The sequence below is a fragment of the Lacerta agilis genome, chromosome 7 (genome assembly GCF_009819535.1).
Source record: "Lacerta agilis isolate rLacAgi1 chromosome 7, rLacAgi1.pri, whole genome shotgun sequence".
NCBI classification, from domain to species: domain Eukaryota; kingdom Metazoa; phylum Chordata; class Lepidosauria; order Squamata; family Lacertidae; genus Lacerta; species Lacerta agilis.
In genome coordinates this window covers 53,646,734-53,669,160 of record NC_046318.1, presented here as the reverse complement: position 1 = coordinate 53,669,160, position 22,427 = coordinate 53,646,734, and the positions used below count along the sequence as shown (strand labels likewise).

Sequence of the window (22,427 nt, the reverse complement as noted above, 5' to 3'; positions counted from 1 at the left end):
TAGGAAAGTCACCAGGTCCTGATGGACTAGCTGCAGTACATTACAAAAAATTAGAGGACTCTATAATAGCACCATTAAAACAAATAATGAATAAGAGCATGAAGGAAGGGCAAATACCAACTTCTTGGCAGGAAGCAAATATTGTGTTAATACACAAACAGGGAACAGACGGAGAGTCTGTGGACAATTATAGGCCCATTTCTCTTTTAAATAACGACTACAAACTATTTGCGGGTATTTTGGCCAATAGGTTGAAGAGGGTATTAAAGGAGGTGATACACGAAGACCAAGCGGGGTTCCTGCCAAACAGACATATAAAATCAAATATGAGGGTTGTGATAGACTTAATAGAATATTTAGAATTAAGACCAAGTAAGAGAGCGGGCTTTATAATGATTGATGCTGAGAAAGCATTCGATAATCTGTCAAGAAGTTTTTTATTGAAAGTGATGGAGATGTCATCAGTAGGAGAAGACTTTTATAGAGGAATAAAATCGATTTACGAGAAACAATCGGCTAGTCTGGTAATAAATGGTGACAGAACGGGAAGCTTTTTGGTAGAGAGGGGCACCAGACAAGGGTGTCCCCTCTCACCACTGCTGTTTATTTTGCCATTGGAAATATTATTAACAAATATTAGAGAGGAAGAAGAAGTAACAGGAATAACATTAGGCAAAGAAAAATTTAAAGTCAGGGCATTTGCAGACGATATCCTAGTTACAACGGAAGACCCGGAGGTAAGCATTGCTAAAGTGATTGAATTAATTGAGGATTTCGGAGGAGTATCTGGATTTAAATTAAATAGAGGTAAAACAAAACTCCTGACAAAAAATATGCAATTGAATGAGCAAAATGCGTTAGAAAAGCAATTGGGTTTACAAATTGTTAAAAAAGCTAAATACCTAGGAATAGACATAACTATGAAAAATATAAATTTGTTCAAAAATAACTATGATAAAATATGGAAAGAGATAAAGAAGGAATTTGAAAGATGGAACAGATTAAACCTATCTTTATGGGGGAGAGTATCAATTATAAAAATGAATGTACTGCCGAAGATGCTTTACTTATTCCAAACTATCCCAATTATCATTAAAGAAAACTGTTTTGACGAATGGAGAAAGGACATCACAAAATTTGTTTGGCAGGGGAAGAAACCCCGGGTAAAATACAAGCTGCTAACAGAACGGAAAGAAAAAGGAGGTATGGCGCTCCCGAATTTACAACTATATTATGAAGCTGAATGTCTAATATGGGTCAGTGACTGGATTAGATTGGAAAGGAACAGACTATTGGATCTGGAAGGATTTAATTGCAGCTTCGGCTGGCACGCGTATCTCAATTATGATAAAGCCAAGATAAATAAGGAATTTACTAATCATATTTTGAGAGGAGCACTGTATAAGGTATGGAAAAAATATGAAAGATATGCGGAAATGCAAACACCATGGTGGGTATCCCCGATAGAAGCCATCGCTAGGAAAAGATTAAATATAAATAAAATTTGGCCGACATATAGACAGTTAATAGAAAATCAGGAAGGTAAATACAAATTAAAATCATATGAGGAACTAAGAGAGTACGGAATTGACAGATGGCAGTATATACAATTGAATAGTATGTTTACGGTAGACATAAAGAAAGGTTTTTCAAAGGAAACTTCCAAATTTGAAAGTGTGGTGATCAAAAATAACAAAAAAGTACTTTCGGGCGCATATAATTTGTTACTGGAGTGGGATTTAATGGGAGAAGAGGTTAAAGAGGCAATGCTAAGATGGTCCAAAGATCTGGGATATGCAATAAATTTGGAACAATGGGAGAAACTGTGGGGAAAGGATATTAGATTTACGGCTTCATACAATATTAAAGAAAAAATTTTTAAGATGCACTACAGATGGTATTTGACCCCCGTGAAACTCGCAAGTATTTACAAATTGAAGTCCAACCTGTGCTGGAGATGTGGGAAAGAGGTGGGGACGCTACTACATATGTGGTGGCAATGTGAGAATATAAAAACCTTTTGGGTGATGGTACATACTGAAATAACAAAAATGATGCAAAAAACAATGGTAAAGAAACCAGAGGTTTATCTGCTAGGTTTATTAGATGACCAAATACCAAAAGGAAAGGAAAGTGTTTTCCTGTATGCTAGCACCGCCGCCAGGATGGTGATAGCAGCAAAATGGAAGACAGAACAGGTACCAACAAAGAATGAGTGGTTAAGTAAGCTAAATGAGTATTTACTAATGGCAAAGTTAACAGCAGCAATAAGAAACCAAACACACCAAAAGTTGAAAGAACAATGGAAATGCTATGAAGAGTATATGGAAAAATACTGCTCAAAGAAAGAAGTGCTAATATGCTTGGAATAAATGGGTATGAAGGAATTCTAGGATTAACAAATTTATCGAAAGATTTAATAAAAGAAGTATAGAACAATTTAGTAATTATGAATGTACAAATAAGGTATAAATAAGTAAGTAGGAATGTACAAATAAGATGTATATAGCTTTAAGGAAGTCGATAGAGTGCTGGAGGGAAGTCAGAGGGATATGGGGGGGTGGGGAGGGTGGGAATAACGGGAATGGGATGAGATCAACGATGTTGTATGGTACTATGGAAATGTATAAGATGTAATGTGTGTTCTCTTTTAATCAATAAAGTTATATTTAAAAAAAAAAAAAAAAAACAAACAAACAAACCTGTGATGCCTTCTAGAAAAGGTATCAGGTTTGCTATCCAGCCTTTGGTGCTTTCTGCTGGAAATGTTCAATACTTCATCAAGTTGTTTGTGCAACAGGGTGTCCCCATGTCCAACGTCATTATTTGGTTTGTGGTGTTGATCTACTGATTGTCTCTTGTCTGGCAGCTCTTCAAAGGTATCTGTAGATGTGCAGGCATCTTTCTTGAAGAATTCTTCATCTCTTATTGGTGGCTGTAATGCTGGGGTGTGTAATGCTGGCTGGGATCTGGTAACAGCAATGCCTCTTTTGTGTGTGTCTGTGTCATGCTGTTAACACAAAACATTTTTAAAGCTAAACAAAAAGGAAGCCTTTAATCATTGCGATTTTAATAAGCCATTTCAATGCCAACCCAGAAAAGCAGGCTTTAAATTAGGCTGCATAATGTTACTGCCACTTATTAAATGGCAATATTGCAGTGGGTTCTGTAGTGAATATCAGAATCGATGCTGTTATTTTAACTGACTAAAATAAATACATAAATGCAAAGAAAGCAGGATAGCATGATGGGCCACATCTTCACTGCATCTGGGTATTTTTATCTATTCCCCCCCCCCCCCATTTTCATAGAGCTAAAAAAGGGAAAGAAGATAACAATGACAGTGTTAAGGGATGTGACACATGCAGCATCTTCTGGATAAAATCTTAAGAGTAAAAAACAGGATTAATTTTATATTTCAACAAGCTATAAATATTAGCCTGCCCATTCCGTGCCATGCCCAGAATAATTCTGTATTTAAAGTCTAAATAATGGGTTTGTGAACAGTGAAAGAGTTGAGAATCTCTGTCTGTGGTTTACCTCTGGGTGCTTCTTCCCTACTCTTCTTAACCTTTCATTCCAGTCTTCTCTTTCCCTGAGATACTGATTGTATTCTTTGTTTCTTTCAAGTCTTAACCTGTCCTAGAACAGATATTGGAAAGCGTATTGGATCTACAAAAGGTTCTAAACACCACAGACACAGGATGATAATAAAATGATGCTTCTTATACTGTTTGCAACGTTTTATTAGTACAGTAGTACATATGAAACTCTGGCTTAGAAAGAAGGTGTTGCAAAAGCATTTCGGCTCTTTTGATTAACGTTTCTCTTTTCACACATGGTGTATTAGTTCGTGTTTCAAATATGCTAAACTTTGATATCTTCTAGCATGTAAACTTATGACACTTCAATTTAAGCAAAGCCAACACTTCATTCTTTTTCAAAACTTAAAAGTACCAAGAGATCAATAAAAATACTAAAACACAGTCAATGGTATGCTAATGCACACTGTACAACAATATTTGATTTTGTATCTCACATTTTATTGTAAATAAGCTTACTGTTGTTGATTTTATATCTTATGATTGGAAAATAAACAAGTAGGGTTGTTGGTTTTTTTTAAAAAAGAAGCTTCTAAAAATATCTGAATCACAAGTGATCCTCCAACCAGAACTAAGGAACGTGATTTAGCATTAATACCAGAGAGTAACAAATTAAATAGTCTTTACTTTGTTTAGCAGTAAAGAAATAAAATCAATATGATTAAGAACCAGACTGAAGAATGCTTTCCCTAAAAAAAATTACAGCTTTCCATTTAACTAGATTGGTAGTCCATTGGAGAAGGGACCTATCCTCTTATAATTTGTATGTATGTGGATGATGCTACAGAAATAATAGTACAGAGAACTCCGAAATACAGACAATTTGTTTGGGTGACATGCATAACTAAATCTGCAAGGTGAAAATTACCCAGTTAATATGAAACAGTATGTGGAGGTTTCTTCCTTAGAGCAGGAGAATAAACTAGAGTTTCTCTTTATGAGGAGTACCCAATATCTGGCATTCTCACCAGCTGTTAAATGTCAAAAGGCCAAGTATCCAAGAGGACTTTGCGGATGAGATATGGTATAAGACGATCCACAGAAACAATACAAATTAAGATAAATATTTTGCACAACAGATGTACTGTACTATTTATCTCAATTTTCAGAGTGCTGGTGCTTATAACAGCCAAAACAGCACAATCTTAGGAGTAAGAGGGAGGTGCCAACAGGAACAGGGAGAGAGCGCCCAAAATAGCTCAATAAGAACTGAGCGTATTCAGGAGCTACAGAATGGTGTTGAGAGGAAAAGACAGAAAAGGTGGGGGGGTGAGAAAATGGAATGTAGTGTCCTAAACAAGAGCACTCCACATTGCAACATTCTGTCACAAGTTCCACCTCTAAAAAAAAGTTCCAATCCAACAGAGATTCAAAAAATATTTCATTTCTGGACTGAAATCAAGGCAGCATTCTAACTGATTTGAACAGTTCTACAGAACCAATAAGAGATCCACACACCAGGCGGGTGGGTAGGGTCGGGACAGTGGAGGGGGCAAGGCATGACAGCTAGTCTAGCAACACATCCATACCACAATCTGAAGCGCAAGGTGGAGGTAAGAAAGCATTTACTTCTCCCCATCCATTTTTGTTGTTTCTTTTTTAATTGTTCCTTCTTTTCTTTTTTAAGCCACTCCTCCCCCTGCATTGCATCCCTTGGTTCCAACATGGAGGAGAATTTGTTATGCCGAATTTGTTGAGCCTAACTCTGGCTACTGCAACCAACCAACCAACGAACCAACCAACCAACCTAAAGGCCAGGCTTCCTCAAACTCGGCCCTCCAGGTGTTTTTGGCCTACAACTCCCATGATCCCTAGCTAGCAGGACCAGTGGTCAGGGATGATGGGAATTGTAGTCTCAAAACATCTGGAGGGCCGAGTTTGAGGAAGCCTGTTCTACACCCACAAAGCTGTCCTCAGGTATAGTGGGGGCCTCCTCCATCGTGAACTTGCCCCTCTGACAGTGAGGCACTTCCACTGCTTCATAACTCCAGTCAGCCAGTAGTTTTCAGGTTAGGGACTGCACTGCAAGTAAAGGGCTGTACTTTCTCCAGCAGCATCTAATTAGAACCTTTTGCAGGTGGCCTGCTAAGGTACATCATACAAAAGCTTCAGTTTTCACAGGTGTGGAAATTCTATATATTAAGCTGCAAACACCATGTAGTATTTACTGAGTTTTTGTGCACCTACCTTAGCAGACCTCCTGTCACCAATAGGAAGTGATAGCCCCTGAGTATGTGGGTCAACTTCACCTGATGTAAGGTATTTTTTCTGCACAAGAGAAAACCAATGACTAAATGCATTGATCTGATACGGACAATGCCAAATAATTTAATAAATATATATTTTAAGGTAATTCAGCCTTGCTATGTATTATGCATTGTATCCAATGGTGCCACTTATTCAGTTTACAGTAACAGTTCCATCAGCAAAAGGGAAACCTCCCCGCCCCTCTCCCCAGTTCACCTCTTCTCTGTTGTTCCATCCATGCCCAGGCCCCGAAATCAAATCTTGGGAAATTGCCCAAAATTACTTCCTTCCTTGTTCCACTGGTGGAAGCCATACTGAGCAACACTGTTAGATACAACCTTTTAAATTAATCTCAAATAATTTCTATCACAGAGCCAATTTATACAACCCAATTATTTCAGCAAAATACAGGGTGGTTTTTTTTACTTATACTGAGAGCAGTAACCTAACTATGGGCCAATGCATCATCATGAAACTACCAAAATTGACTTGAGTAGTACTGTCCTACGATCTGCACATATTGTGACCCAGTATTTTATTATTCCACCACTCATTTTAATCTAAATCATGGTTATTGCACACACAAAGAATCTAGTGAATAGAAAAATAAAACATGCTATTGCGGGGTTTTTTTAATGCATACTTTGAAGCTCCAAACAGAAAATGTTGTATTTGTGGTACACCACTTGTAGCTTAACTTTAAAAAGAGAAGTTAATAACAAGAGACACCATCAAGTTGAGTAACATGCAGCACAATCTTATGCAAGTTTCATCAGAAATAAGTCCCAGGGTATACAATGGGATTTACTCTCCTGAAAGTGTGCAGAGGATTGCAGTTTCTTTTTTACCACTATTATATGTTTCCATCTTATTGGAAATTTTTCAGCGTAGGCGGGTAAATCCAAGATGGAATTCCAATAAGTTATAATTGAATAATAAGGCTCTCTTTTTAAGAGCATTCCAAAATTAATCATTTAAATTAGCCCAAACTGATGGTTCCACTGTACAGGGATTCCTTGATATTAGCATGCTGTGTAGCAAACATTCATTAAATTAAAGCTAATGAAGAGGACTATCAATTGAGCAGTGAAATCAAAGGAAAAGACAATCTGGTAAGATGACATTAATGGAAATTATGCATAATTATCTTGTGATGAGGCAGCTCACAGAGCACAGGAAAGCACAAAGACTGATTTTCACCCCCAAACTTTTCATTAGCAATTTACAACCAAGCACAATGTTATATTAATTTGAAGAGTAGCATGATGCAAGCACCCTACCTTCTTTTTTGTCTGTGAAATACCCTAAAAGTCAGGAAAACAGACTATTCATAAAGAACATCCTATCAAAATCCGTTTCATTACAATCTCACTCACTGCTCAGAGTGGCATGTGTGCATTTAAAACTATTTCAGAAAAATAGTTTTTGATTCTTGAGCAGCAGATTCTGAACATGTACATTAAAATGCTTCTGAAATATATTTATCTACTCTGCTGACCTTTAAATCTCTACTGAGAATATATACGGTAATATCCCAAATCAGTATAAATTGGAGAAAACAATCACTGAATTTTCCCATCAGCCTTCATTTATTAACCTCAGATATATAGAGACAATTTATGCTACCCGAGTTAGGAAGAGAGCAGAGAGAATTTTAGCAGATCCTTTACATCCCGGTCATCATCTGCTTGATTTACTTCCATCTGGACGTCGCTACAGGACTTCATATACAAAATCGGCCAGGCACAAGAATAGTTTTTTCCCTTGTGCCATTAAATTGTTAAATTCATAGTTGTATAGCTTAAGGGGAGGTAAAATATGGGTGGGGTTTCTTTGCTTGTTTGTATTGTGAGAGGAACAGTGTCTGTATGTTTACATTGCAATGTAGCCGAAACAAATTCCAAGTATGCTGGAAAATGTACTTGGCCAATAATAAATTATTCCTATTCCTATAATCTATCCTTTTTGCCTGCACTTTGACATCTGGCTCTCTGATCCGCTCTATGTTTCAGTGCAATGAAATTGTTCTTTTCAAAGCTTATGCTAAGAATCCAACTGCTTCCTTCTCCTTGACCTAGCACTTTTGGCATCAACAACCTGTCCTCCTTTGCTTTCAAGGCATTGTCCTCTCCTGGCCTCACACAACTCCGGTTCCTTTTCAGCAACCCTTCTACATCTTCCACCTTCCGCAGGTTTCAGTCCTCCAATCAGTCTACACACAAAATATGTGGTATTTCTCAGCATGTTCTCCTTTGTTTCAATGATGCTAGGTGTTCTGCATTTCCTTTTATAACAACTATTCCTACAATTACTTACGCTGCAGCACTGGCTGTGGTTCTCTCCACCCAGAAGCCCCCACCCAGTGACTGTGTGGTCCCCATCAGTGAGGTCTTCCATTTTTTAACCCCCTACCCTTCTGCTAACACTATGTTATTCCCTTTGTCCAAGAGACAGCTTTGCCCTGTTCATCAGGCCACCTACTTTTCCTCCACCAAATCTCCTGAAAACCCTCTTCCACTAATCTATTCCAAGAGCTTCTTGTCATGTATGTTCTGTACAGCACCTAGCACAATGTTGGGATTAAATAATGTGCAAAATAAGCCGCAGCAATAAATTCTAGAAATTAGTATATCTCCGGTTCTTAGCAAATGCCATCTTAAGTGTACTTTTCACTTTGCCAGTTAGCACCGGAAATTTAATCAGATATAAAGTCCTTTACCTGAGAAAGGTAACGCCTGTAGTCTTGTCGAAGCTCCTCCTTCAATTTGTGCTTTTTATTTTCATATTCTTCCCCGAGAGGCAAGCTTAAGCCATAATCTGCAAGTAAGCATTTCAGAACATAGGCATGAGCTATGCAAACAATGTGGATGTGCATGTGTGGCAGACGGGACACCAAGGACAGCATTCAAAGATAACGAATTGAATTTCTATGTAACAAAAGGACTTTTCACTGGTGATTAGGAACTTGTAATCCAAGTTCAAAGCAGCACTGTGCTCTCAAAAAAACTCCAATTTAGCCTGGCCTTGTTAGGTGAAAAGAAAAAGAGAACTAAGACAGTCTCTACCACCAATTATGGACGCGGGTGGCACTGTAGTCTAAAACCACTGAGCCTCTTGGGCTTGCCAATCAGAAGGTCAGCGGTTTGAATCCCCGTGATGGGGTGAGCTCCTGTTGCTCGGTCCCAGCTCCTGCCAATCTAGCAGTTCGAAAGCACGCCAAAAAGTGCAAGTAGGTAAATAGGCACCGCTCCGGTGGGAAGGTAAACAGCATTTCCATGTGTTGCTCTGGTTTCGCCAGAAGCGGCTTAGTCATGCTGGCCACATGACCCAGAAAAACTGTCTACGGACAAAGGCTGGCTCCCTCTGCCTGTAAAGCAAGATGAGCGCCACAACCCCAGAGTCGTCTTCGGCTGCGGCTTGACTTAACTGTCAGGGGTCCTTTACCTTTACCACCAATTAACTACAAGGCCTGCCCATTAATCAATACAAAGTACAGTATATATTGCTCAATGGTACAAAATAATTTTGCCTAACATAAAAGGCAATTGTAAACTGTGCTCCTCCCCAAACAGTACCAGAGTTCTGACATTTGCTGTCTCTTATTCCATAGCTGAACCCCCAGTACATGTATCCCCTTCCTAATCTTATCTGCATGCAGCTTCAGAAAGAGAAAGAAGGGAATGCATTCTTATCCAAGGTGAAAAACCTGACAAGATTATCTCTTGACAGGCACTTACCAAAAAAATGTGACTAAAGGTTGGCAACTCTAGCTGGATGATGGAAATAGCAAGCTTGTGTATATCTGCGATATTATTTTTGAGATATACTTAAAGGGCAGTATTCAAATAAATTATACTCGGAGTAGACACATTAATGGACCCAACTTGGCCATGTTCATTAATTTCAACAGGTTTATTCTGAATGAAACTTAGTTGGACACTATCAGACTTATTTCTTAAGCCACATATGTGATTCTATTTCACAGTGAATACGCATCTGGCAGAACTCCCAAAGCATATCAATCAGAACATGTAAACCTAAAGCAATATTTGCCCTTCAATAAAACCCCAAAAGCAACTTTTCACATGGTTATGACAAATGCCTAATTCTCATTCACGGAGAATAAGGTTGTCAATGGCTACTGGCCACAATGGCTGTGTTGCCTCCACAGTCAGAGGCAGTATGATCCTGAATACCAGTTGCTGGAAACCGCAGGAGCAGAGAGTGCTCTTGTGCTAGGGTCCTGCTTGAGGATTTTCCATAGACATCTGCTTGGCCACTATGAGAACTGGCTTGCTGGCCTGATCCAGCAGGGTCTTCTTATGTTCTTACATTTCCCCCTTTCAAAGTCACTAAAGAAATCTTGAGAGTTGTGAAGCAATGGAAGCTGGCCACAAAAAGCAGTGAAAGAGGAGTGATTAAAGCTACCTAGGATTAAACTATGTAAATTTCAATTGCTATTTTCTTTAAGAAGCAGTGAAACTCAGAACAGTATATTTATCTGGAAGGAAAGTGTGGGTTGAATGAAACACCTTATTAGATCAATGTATGCTGATCTAACTGTATCCAATAAAAAAGGAAACACCTTACAATAACACTCCAAGGAACCAAACAGCAGTATTACTTTAAAGAAAATAGAAGCTGAGCTAATCACTGAGATAATTCCAAATGAATGAAATACGTAGTTGTCTAAAAGTTAGTTCATGTTTCAACAGTGGAATTTGCAGAGTATTTTCAAAGGCTGAAACCTTTAGACCTATATATAATTTTGAACATGTTTTGCCATCAAACAAAGTTCGAGTTCAGGGATGGAGATCCTATAGTCCTCCATATGTTGTTGGACTACAGCCCCCATAATCATTGACCGTTAGCCATGGTGGATGGAGACAGCAATATATGGAAGGCAAAAAAGTTCCCCATCTCTATTCTGGTTCATGGAAACTATGCAACTGAGGGCACATGATAATGCACTTCAGGGCAACAATTTAATTTTTGCACCTCATAATGCACATTATACTGTGGTAACAAAAATGGCAGCATCCTTTGCATGAGTTTGTTGTTTGTGACATCATAGGACTATTTCAACCAAAGGTAACCCTATAACAGATCATTGCAGCTGACAGAAAGGCAGAGAGATATGTACAATGGCAAGAATGTAGAAGAAATATTTAGCTAACTGAAGCTGAGAACAATCTTGACTAGTAAGTAGCATCACATGTAGTACCTAGTTTACGTTGTCAGCCCTGCATTAGTCAGTGGAATATGCTAGTTGCTATTTTTTTTCTAATATAGATTGTTGAAGTATGGCATAAAAGTGTTAACATCCACTAAGTGGAACTCCCAATGACAGAGGTGGTTTATCATTACAGTGGTACCTCTGGTTGCAGACACGATCTGTTACGGGGTGCCATTCGCACCCTGAAAAGTCCGTAACCAGAGCGGCACTTCTGTGCATGCGCAAAGCGCGATAGAGCGCTTCTGCGCATGCGCGAACCGCGCAGAACACGTCTGCGCGTGCGGCGCGTTCTTAACTCGAAAAAATGCAACATGAAGCGTTTGCAAGAAGAGGTATGACTGTAGATTCCAACTGCTAGAACAAACAGAAGGAGGATATCACCATCATGCCCAACTTGTGAGATTCTCATAGGCACCCAGCTGGCCACTGACAGAAAATACAACACAGAGCTAGACAACCATTAGTTTGATCCAGTCATCCCAAGCTAGTGCCCTCCAGAACTTTAGGACTAAAACTTCCATCAGCTGTAGCCAGCATGTATCTTATATCCTAACATACAACAGCTTACAGATGAAAAAATAAATATGGAAGACATACATTTTTTGGTGCTGTCATGGTGTTTCCTCAGTGGCCTCTGAGAGTGAGCAACACTTAATTGTTATTTTAAGGTCATTTATAGTGATGTCATTTAACCTACTGTCAGATTACTGTCAACATATTGGCACATAAATCTAAACTTGAACATTTACAGTAAAAGTGTACCACTAGATTAAGCGCTATTTCTCAGACTACTAAGCTTATCTATTAGTCTTTCAAAAGTGAAAAAAATAGGACCAGCTTGCACTAAATTTAATTCCAAATGGCTGAGTCATTGGGAGATTTTTACAGGCAGGAAGAAGTGAGCAAGATAACTCTTCTGGCTTTTATAGCATATGCAGCTATGTGGCAGAAGAATTTCATCATAACAAATGACAGTGCTGGAGGAACTAAGATACAGTATAACCATTCTACTTCAACCAAGGAGCCCTTTTACAGCAGAGAGGATTTTCTCCTGCAGGAAGGAAAAGCAGCTTAGGAGGGTGGGGGGGGTGTCAGCAGGAAAATGGGTTAAACAAACCCTCCTACCACCAGTCAATATTGTCAATATTTAATATAAGGTTTCCTTTTCTGGCAAATCTCTCTCTCTACTTTCTTTGGCTGATATTAATGGCTCTCATTTCAAGAGAGGGAAGGCAGGATTGTAGTGTTAGTTAGAACCATTGGGCAACTCATTGGTTCCTTAGAGGCTTAGATTAATAATAATTTTTTATTAGTTTTCAATTCCACCATCTTCTGCACCTTAAAGTCCTTGCAGTTGGTTTGTTCCGCAGTTTGTGATCTCATCTCTTCTAGCATGTGCCTGTACTTTAGTCCAATTAAGCTCTAGTTAACAGGAGAACCTCTGCTTCTTAATGGCAGTAGTGGTTTTCGGCAGGCGAAGTGCTTTTGCACTCAGTGCCTTCCTGGCCTCTGCATTCCATGCCAGAGCAAGAGTCAGGTACCAAGACGAACTGCGAGTGAAACCCATTCCCCCTGTCCCTGGGGGGAATTTGCAAGGATGATTACCCTCAATCATCCTTGGGCTTTCCTCTTCGCCAACGAACTCCCGCTGTTGTGGGGGCTGCCTCCATTAAGGCAGAGCAAACCTGGAAGCAGGTTCCTTAGCTTAATTTCCCCATCTGAAAGGACATTGTCTGCTATGGTCTAAATACCTAATTCCATGTATTTTCAGTAGCCACTTTTCAGCAAGTGTGAAGACACTTTTATCCTAGATGTATGACTCTGGGTTCATGTCTCTCAAATTCTTAGTAGCAGAAGTATCCTTTATCTGTAACTTTTAACTTCTAAACATACACAATATATTGTGTTTTGCCCAAACATTCCTGCAACGTAGGTCAGTGTCTTATTCATTTGGTCAGATGAAGAACTGGCACCCAAAAGTGACTTGCCAAAAGCTACACAAAGCAAGTCCGTGCCAGAATCAATATTTGAACGGAAAGCTGCCGAATCCACATCTTTAGCCACCAAGTTTCAGTGGCTCATGTTACCTGTTTGCTACATGACACACATATTCAAGTTACTATCTAGCTATTGAATGTCATTGATCAGACCATCTTGTAGCCTTGTCTTGGATAAACAGTGGAGACAGCTTCAAGGCCCAAAGACTTAGAAGGGGATTCTCACAGTCGTAATCAGCTGTAGGGCTTTGTTTGCAAACTTTAAACAAAACATTATCTATTAAGGGGACTTAAAGTTAATTACTAAGTACCGTTTGCAGTGCTTTTTTGTAGAAAAATAGGTGCCAGCACACACCATGAAGTGATGGTACAGTAACTGCTACACTTTTTAGCAACAACAAAACGAGATGCCGGTACTGCGTGCCCTTGAGTACCCCCTAACCATTTGTTTAAAGAGCTTCAATCTGCCTTTTGAGTGACAGAGCTTGCCAAGCAAAAGGGAATGCATAATGCCAGCCTCAGTATCGATCTAAGGTACTACTGATGTTATAACTTGCAGACAGGCCGTGTTTTCCTCAGCTAGAGTGCTGGTACTTCTGCTATCTGAATTTGAAAACCCAACTGCTTTGATATGAAGCAACATGGCTCTTACTTTGCTTTCTGAAAGAATGAACCCAGAACTTAAGCAAAGGTCTACTTTAACATTACCTTCCTCACCTAAGCATAGGGTCTGCGATTTCAGTTTCTAATTAGTTCAATACCCATTTCCATGGACATTTATATAGCAAGCTCAAATGTCACTACCAAGATGGGGGGGGGGGACCTTGATCACAGATGGAAGCCACAAAAAATAGCAGCATGACAGCATGTATGAGAATAAATTAAATTTAAGCAGCATAGAACTACATGCTGAGAGAGACGGAAGGTGTTGCTAAGCAACGATAAACTTGCTGCAAGAACCCTCTGTAGGAGGTATCTCTCCCTAAGCCCAAAATGAAAAAGGAATTGGTGCATATGCGGATGGAAATTGCAGAGGAAAAACAAGCAGAGAGTAAGCTACTGAGAAAAAGAGACACCTGAAAATGCAGAGGCTGGGAAATGCAATATAGGCAACTAGAATATTTATATATTTTGAAGAAAGCAAAGTAATGCACATGAAAGAGGCAATGCCAATGAAAAGTGCAATCTTTCTAATTTAAAGAACTTAATGCTGTGAAAGAAGACTATAAAAACAACTTCATTTCAAAGATATTAAAAGCTGTATATCCTCCATTTCGTATGTGCCTCTAAGTATTTACTGAACACCAAGGGTATATTCAGACTGTATTTTATCCATTGAGTAAGGAATTTCAGCTATTGCAGTTTATGAAAAGAAAGGCAACCAAGATAAGAAGGCGGGCCATAATACTTTAGCATGATTATGCAAGGAACACTCAAAGACCTGCCATTACAACTAAATGCAACTGTGTTTCATAACACAGTATCAGTAAAGCCATATTGCATCAGAAACCGTATCTCTCCAAAAACACTACCCAGCTGCACAGGAACCCCTCTGTGTCAAGAAAAGATATACTATTAGCTCTGTTGCAGTTTCTTATTATGAGTATATAGTACCATGTGCATAGTTCTCTTTCCCTGCTTCACATTGGTGGAAAGGACCACCACTTACATATATTTGACTTTGAGTAGTTAGGTGACTACATTAGGAAATAAAGTGACAGTAAATACGGTAATGTTCTCTCTTAATGTAATACAATAAGCATTTTTTTAAAATTGCAAATACCATGTATACTAGTCTGTTGACTATTTGGTGGAATGTTTTCTTTAGCCATGGCTATTAACATTTTGCTGGTCTCAGAAAGCTTCTCTGCATTTTTGTTCTGAAAAGGAAAAAAAAAGCATAAGGCAGACAGAATTAACATGCTGTCACTATAATAACATTACAGGAGTACCTTGGTTCTCAAACTTAATCCGTTCTGGAAGTCCGTTCCAAAACCAAGGTGCACTTTCCCATAGAAAATAATGCAAAATGGATTAATCCATTCCAGACTTCTAAAAACAACCCCTAAAACAGCACATTAACATGATTTTTACTATCTAACAAGACCATTAATCCATAAAATGAAAGCAATAAACATTGCACTGCAGTCACACAATCAATCAATCAATCAATCAATCAGTAGCTGAACTGGGTTCCACACAGTCACAAAAACAAAACAAAAAAGCTGCAAAAATAAAAACGCAAAATAAATAGCAAAAACAGACCTCAGCGTAACACTCAAAACGGAAGTGTGGCACTCAAATTGGAAGCATAACACTCAAAACAGAGCACATTCGGCTTCTGAAGAAAGTTCACAAACAGGAACACTTACTTCTGGGTTTGCATTGCTTGGGTTCCAAGTTGTTTGAGTACCAAGGTGTTTGAGAACCAAGGTACTACGGTATTTAGTTCAGGGATGTGGCACCTGTGGCCCTACACTATAACGCACCATCCATGACTGTTGGCCATGCTAGCTGAGGTTGACGGAAGTCAAGAGTCCAATAACATCTGGAGAGCCAGAGATTTGACCACCTTGTTTTAGTTTGTAGGTTGCATTGCGATGCAACAGAGGGGCTTCAGAATTTCCCTAGCATTTTCTAAAGAGGGATTACCACTGATGAAAACACTATCTTCCAGACATGTTTACATATAGGAGCACAGTCATAATATTTTTCATCCTTTTTTTAAATAATGTATCAATTTCCTACCTGCATTTCCATGTAAGGTGGATCATTGTCAAGCTTTGCTTTGTCTTGTGCCAACTTTGCTTTTTGTTCTTCAAGGAATTGGTCTAGGTCCTCAGGCATCATTTTTTCAATTCTGGAATTGATATAGGGTAAGGGTATTGATCCATCAAATGCAACTTTCAACAACAGAAATTAATTTTTCTAAGAGCTACTTTATTAAGAACTTTGAATTACTTGGAGATAATCAGAAATGTGCAAATGAGACAGGAAAAAAATACAGCCTCTTTTAAAATAATCCATTCTTTTCAAGATCTTACTGCAGCCTTATAACACAAACCAACCACACATGTGGTTTCTGAATAGTCAACGGGACAAATTGACAACAGGCCTGCCCAAACAAGATTGCTTAAAACAAAACAAAACAAAACCACACTGAATTGTGGCAAGCAGAAGATCTTAACAGCAGCCCAGCAGAATCATTTTTCCAGGAACTCCAAAACTATAATCCAGAGGCAGTATAAGCGCAGGAATAGGCCTTACCATTATTTCCCTCATTGATGGAGGTACCAACTAGCTTCTAACCCTTCCTTCTGCTTGCCTTCACACACACTAATGATTTTTAATGATACACATCTAGCATCGTGCATCATTATTGAGCTTCTAATTCACTATGTTCAAATTATTCCAACAATGACATGTGAAAGTTGGCAGTTACATTTCCCCAACTGTACCATGATTTAGAATTTCACAGGCCTTTATAACATTTTGGTTGGCTCAATAAAGGCATTGCCTTAATACCTGAAGGAGCGTCTCCACCCCCATCATTCTACCTGGACTCTGAGGTCCAGCGCTGAGAGAGCCTTCTGGTGGTTCCCTCACTGTGAGAAGTGAAGTTACAGGGAACCAGGCACCCGCCCTGTAGAACGGCCTCGCACCAGATGTCAAAGACAAAAACAACTACCAGACTTTTAAAAGACATCTGAAGGCAGCCCTGTTTAGAGAAGCTTTTAATGTTTAATAGACTATTGTTTTGGGGAAACCCAGCCAGATGAGCGGGGTATAAATAATAAATTATTATTATTATTAATTATATATATTGTGGAGTTTTCCTTATGGCACAACAGTTAACCTTGGCTTGTTTGTTTGTTTTTTGTAACATGGAAAAAAGCCCCAAATTTAGCCATATATCAGCAGGATCCTAAACCGGAGGGAAAGGATTTTATAGCACCTGAAGATGCTATTTTATTATTAAAGGGAGCATTCGCTCCAGCCACCGGATAAAGCTACCCAATTTGGGTTTTGTTGACTTTTTCACCTAGCACAACAGCTACCGGTATATTTGATCTCTACCAATTTTTATATAATGACTGCATTTTTATTATTATTCTCTACCTATCAGAGGAACATGTGTGTTTCACTTAAGGATGAAGGCAAAACTAAGTAGCAAGGGGTGGTTGTGTATTTGCAGAAATGGAAACTCAATCATTATGTGTTTTCTCCTTCCCAGAAGGTCTGGGTTGCAATCTGATACATGCAAAACACCTGAAAGGGCCTCATTTGAACGTTTGCTACCTCCTCCCACATTTATGACTCTTTATCAGGTGCAGACAAAGATTGCTTGAATAACAGCCTTTCCCCCTCTCCCTCTTGCCTTTTTTCACAATCTAGTCAGAGAAAGAATTCTGGGGAACTAGAAAGTTTGCACACTTGTGTTACATCATGGTTGGCCTAATAAAGGTAGTGCCTTAATATGTAGCATTGAACAGTAAAAATGGCCCACTCTTCCATGAGATTGCACAGAATCATGAGCATATTGGTTTAGAAGAAATAACGATGGATATTGTTAAACTGATGGAAGTGTTTGCTGTCATAAATATACAATACTAATTTAACAGCAACCCACACATACCTTTTAACTTGATTACTCATGTGATGGCTTTCCTATATGAAAAAGTGCACAAAGAATATGTACCACAGGTAATAACTATTTCTTTACCAGTTACTCTCTCACATGAAGTCAATATGCAGGAAGTTCAAATAATAATAATTGCATTCTAGGATAATTCAATTACAATCCTCCTGATACAGGACAATCAATGCTAAAAATAAGTTCCCTTCTGCAGTCCTCTAAATCCTTAATCACATTAGTTTGCATGCAGATAAAATACACGCCCTTAGAACAGGACTGGTTGGACAGATTGTTATCTCCCTACACAGGACAAGTTTGAAAGGTGCATGGACTCACTTGTCAATCGACATCAGCCAACCTATTTTGCCTGCTATTTTCTTCTGTGCTGTGAACCAGCCTATGAAGACCTGTCCATCAGCTCATGATCAAACATTCAGGTCAAAGTGCTGCAGAAAACAGCAGTTTGAGAGGGGCTTCTCAATACATCTTCAGAAACCCCTATCAAAGAACTATCTTATTCTGCACTTCAGAATGGGACTTTGCAGATACAGCCAATCAGCGGTGTCTGCAAACACCCTTTTAGATGAGCCTGACACTTACCTGCCTGGCGCTTACAATGTCAGGTGTGTAGGACAGGTGGATGTGGTGTAACCAAAACGACAGCATAAGCCAAATGGGTGTAGGAGCCTGGCGGGGCTAATTCTCACCTGCTAAGCCTTACACAGTCACACATATTAATTAGCCCTAGGAATCCTACAGAAAAACCTACAGAATAAAAACTGCTTCTACAAATTACGTTGTTAAGGAAAGTACAGTTAAGATGCTACTATCACTCCATGATATTCTGTAATGTGTTTGTGTAAAGAAAATGAATAAAAATCTTGCAGTAATCTTTCTGGAAATGCTCCAGCACTATTATCTTTACAAGTGCTTCTATCTTCATGCATGTCTACTCAGATGTAAATCCCATTAAATTCAACTGCACTTATTTCCCAGCAAGCGACTTTTATTACACCCCTGTAAAGCTAAGTACAGTACTAATTTGCTGGTGTAAGGATCAGAACACCAGCAGGATATCTGCAGCCTAAGAAGCATACAAGTTAAAACTGAGAATTAAGCATAAACTCTTAAATTGTAAAGAAGTTATCTATGCCACTTTCAGTCGTGGCACCTCAAGTGTGGAATGTTTTCCCCCAGAGATTTGCCTGGTGCCGTGTTTGTAGTATTCTTAAGCACCAGGCGAAGACCTTTATTTTTCCAGGCTGTTCAGCTTTAAAATAATGGCTGGATGCTTTTTAGACTTTGGGCACTCTTGTGTTCTCCGTTTCTGGTTTTATTTAGCTTTTATTTTAACTTGTTAAGCTCATATGTCTATATATTATATGCTTTTAAAAATGTCTACCACCCAGGTAACTTATTAATGTGCAGTATAAAAATGCTGTAAATAAGTAAGCATAAGTTTACCAATTTATCAGTGAGAGACAAAATTCTCAGTTACTCTCCCCTCACAAGCTAAGCAGCCATTTGAGATCTCAATGCCAATGAGCATCAGATAATACATAAAGCCAATCTTATAGTTTGGTCTAAGTAATCACTCCAAGTAATTATTATTATTGTTGTTGTTGTTTATTGAATTATATACCACCCTATAACTGGGGGTCTCAGGGCGGTTCACAGAATAATTGTGAATAATTCACAGAACTCTTCTCCTGCCTCCCTGCAGCAGTATGATGGTTATATTGAAACCTCTTGTGCAGCACTTCAAAAGAAACTTCAGCATTGTTGTCAAAGTATATGGCAAGCGAGTAATAGTGAACCACAGAGAGAACTTGACCTTCAAACAGAGATGGTCTGGATTCACCAGAAATGCCCTGTCAGATGGAACTATTAGAAAAATGGCAAGAGCAGAGCTTTTCATCACCACAATATGTAAGCTACTCTGGAAGCCTTTTTGGCTGAACAGCAGAGTAAAAATGCTCTAAATCAGGGGTGGCCAACTTCCAAGAGAATGCGATCTTCTCAGAGTTAAAAAAAACTGGCAGTGGTCTAACCGCTTTTGGGGGGTTCATGTAAAAGTTGCTGAGCTTCTTTAGGGAAGAGGAAAGCAACATCGAGCTTTTTTTAGGAAGGAAAGCCCTATTTTTGGTGGTTCGGGTCATTTTAGGGGTGCAGGACAAAGATATTGAGCTTTTTTAGGGGAGCCAAAGTTTTTTAGCTTCTTTGGGGGGATCCACTGATCTTCTGGTGATCTACCACAGACGTCCAGTGATCTACCTGTTGGGCATAAATAAACCATGCTAAGTGACAAAAGGTCAACTTGCTTTTTCACCAGTCCAGTCAGGTCACTGAAAGAGCAGCCTGCATTGTCAATGACAGTGGGAGATATCCTTTGTGAGATTTCTACAGTTAGTTCCACCAATGTCACCACAGGGAAAGCCTCACTTACTAGCCCATGGCTTTGGCAGTGATATCACAAAAAGAGGGAGCTGTGGCTTCAGAAGATAATGAACCAACTATGCCAGTGTTATTTAACAGACCTGCAGTGCTGGAGCTAGAGGACATGCCCCAGGTGGCAGCAAATATAATTCTGCCCTGAGTCATGTCTACTCAGAAGCAAGCATTCAACGGGGCTTACTTCCAGGTAAATAAGTGTTAGTTAAGAGAGAACTGCAATTTTAATCATGGCAGCTCATAAGACAGCCCTACTGAATTCAACTGATGCAGCAGCAGTGCAGTCTTTTGCCCCCTGCAGCAAAATTTATAAAGCCTGCACTGCACACTCAACAAGTGGCCCACCTGTTTCTAGACTGGTGCTGAATATATTGGAAATGCATCCCAACCTCAATTTTTACTTGGTAAAAACCCCTATTTGTTACTAAGGCCAAGAAGCCACCTTTCACAGACATTTATTGCAGCCCGTAACAATGAAACGAGATTGCCTCAAAACCACTCATTGAAGAAATCTATATGCAATAGTCTGACTAACAGATTCACTAGCAAACCAGTTTGTAAATGAAACAGACTTCTATTCACTAAATGGTGGGAATACCTAGAATGATCACTGGCCTTCAGATATGTTATTTGTTGGCTTTAATGCTTTCAAAGCGTTTCACACTACCACTAGCTATTCCTTAATACTGAAGTTACAATCCCTTTTACACTTATTAGTAAGTACCATTGCACTCGGCCGCATTTACTTCTGAGTAAACATACTTACAATCACATTGTATGTATTTTGGGAGGTATTCATAAAGCTAGACGCTTATGACAAAGCTGTCTTGACCGTCCATAAGAAGAGTCCCTGGAACAGATGCTGTTCGTTCATGGCCTGGTAACTTTACATATTTTCGTCTTTGAAGCTCTTCTTCACATCCATGCGAAATGTTTAAGGCGCCACAGATACCCGAGAGCAGAAACCTTTCCTATCTCCAGGCATCAACAAAGCGAGTCATAGGATACATCGAAGGCAGGGGAGGTTGAGGAAAGAAAAGGCTTGGAAGAAAAGAGCAACTGTAGCTTCCACGCCTGCCCAGGGCGTCGGTCTCTTTAAGAAGCTATACAGCGTTGTTAGGCAACCAGATTACAACAAAAACCGGGGCCTCTCCGCACTCCTGGACCCGCTTAGTCTGCACTCCTCTCTACAGGAAGGCACAACTCCCAGACCAAGGACTAAGACTTCAAGGTGCAACATCCCCCCCTTCCAAAAAAAAAAAAAAGAGGATTTTGCGCGCACAAAAACTCCCACCTACCAGAGCGAAGCCCCTCGAGGAGAGCCCCAAACTCCCCAAGGATGCATGCGGGGACTTCCTTCACCGCCCCTCGCGCGCCAAGACGCCCCTTCCCTACCCTCGTCTACTTAGGGCGAATATTCCACCCCCAGGGAAGAGGGATGCGCTCAGCTTTGCGCGCACTTCCCAACCCTCTCCAGAGAGCGACCCAAGTTACCGGACGGATGCGCGCGCCTCTCTCTCTCTCTCTCTCTCTCTCTCGTCCGAGGTCTTTGGAGCTGCAGCCGCTCGGAACCCGCCCGAAACTCACCTCTCGCTCCGGAGAGGCCCAGCCGCCGGCGGGTTGTCAAACAGCTGCTACGGCAGCGCCTCCCGCCGCCTCGCCTCGCCGCTCCGCTCCAGCCCTCCGCCTTCTCGGGGAGGAGCCAGCCTAACGGCCGGAGAGGGGACTGGGCTGCTGCGCACGAACAGCTCCCTCTGGTGCTTGTCGCCAAGAGGAAACCCTAAAACCTGTAGCTCAGTAGAACAGCGCGTTAAGGGGGTTTTGTCTCCAGGAAAGGAAAGCTGCGAAGTGCTACTCGACCCTCCTTTAATCCTTTTAACGTCAGGTGTTTTGAGAGTTGCGCGTGGTTGCTCAGCGGCGCTCTGTGCATGCTCGGAGAAACATGCTTTTTTTGTTATCACTTCGTCGCGGGGCGAGTGCAAACGGCACGATCAGAGGCTAGCTAGGCAATGTTGTTGGAAACGGAGGGCAATAACATGCCGCTTCTTTTTAGGCGGACCCAGTTGAGTCTGGCGGCCTAGCCACTCTGCGGGTACTTTGCGCATGTTTGTATTCCGCACCCTGGAATATAGGCGTGATGTTCTTTCACTTTCTAGAATGGCGAGGTCTCTTCCTAATATAGAGACATATAAGAACTCTCTTTCTCTCTGCTCCTGTCTATGTTAGGGGAAATCTAGAAGCTCTGCTTCTAAGCAAAT

General features: G+C 40.1%; 1 protein-coding gene across 1 annotated transcript in view; it reads right to left on the bottom strand.

Moving 5' to 3' along the window:
* CSPP1 (centrosome and spindle pole associated protein 1) overlaps positions 1–21,780 on the bottom strand; it is a 57,538-nt gene extending 35,758 nt beyond the window's left edge. Inside the window, exons 1-8 of the mRNA XM_033155342.1 lie at positions 21,757–21,780; positions 15,831–15,948; positions 14,866–14,962; positions 8,569–8,666; positions 7,130–7,153; positions 5,790–5,870; positions 3,541–3,642; positions 2,703–3,010 (exon numbers count right to left, since the gene is read on the bottom strand). Of these exons, the coding sequence (XP_033011233.1) occupies positions 2,703–3,010; positions 3,541–3,642; positions 5,790–5,870; positions 7,130–7,153; positions 8,569–8,666; positions 14,866–14,962; positions 15,831–15,932 (812 nt within the window). The 5' untranslated portion in view covers positions 15,933–15,948; positions 21,757–21,780. The remainder of the gene's footprint in view (positions 1–2,702; positions 3,011–3,540; positions 3,643–5,789; positions 5,871–7,129; positions 7,154–8,568; positions 8,667–14,865; positions 14,963–15,830; positions 15,949–21,756) is intronic.
* Positions 21,781–22,427: the final 647 nt, after the last annotated feature.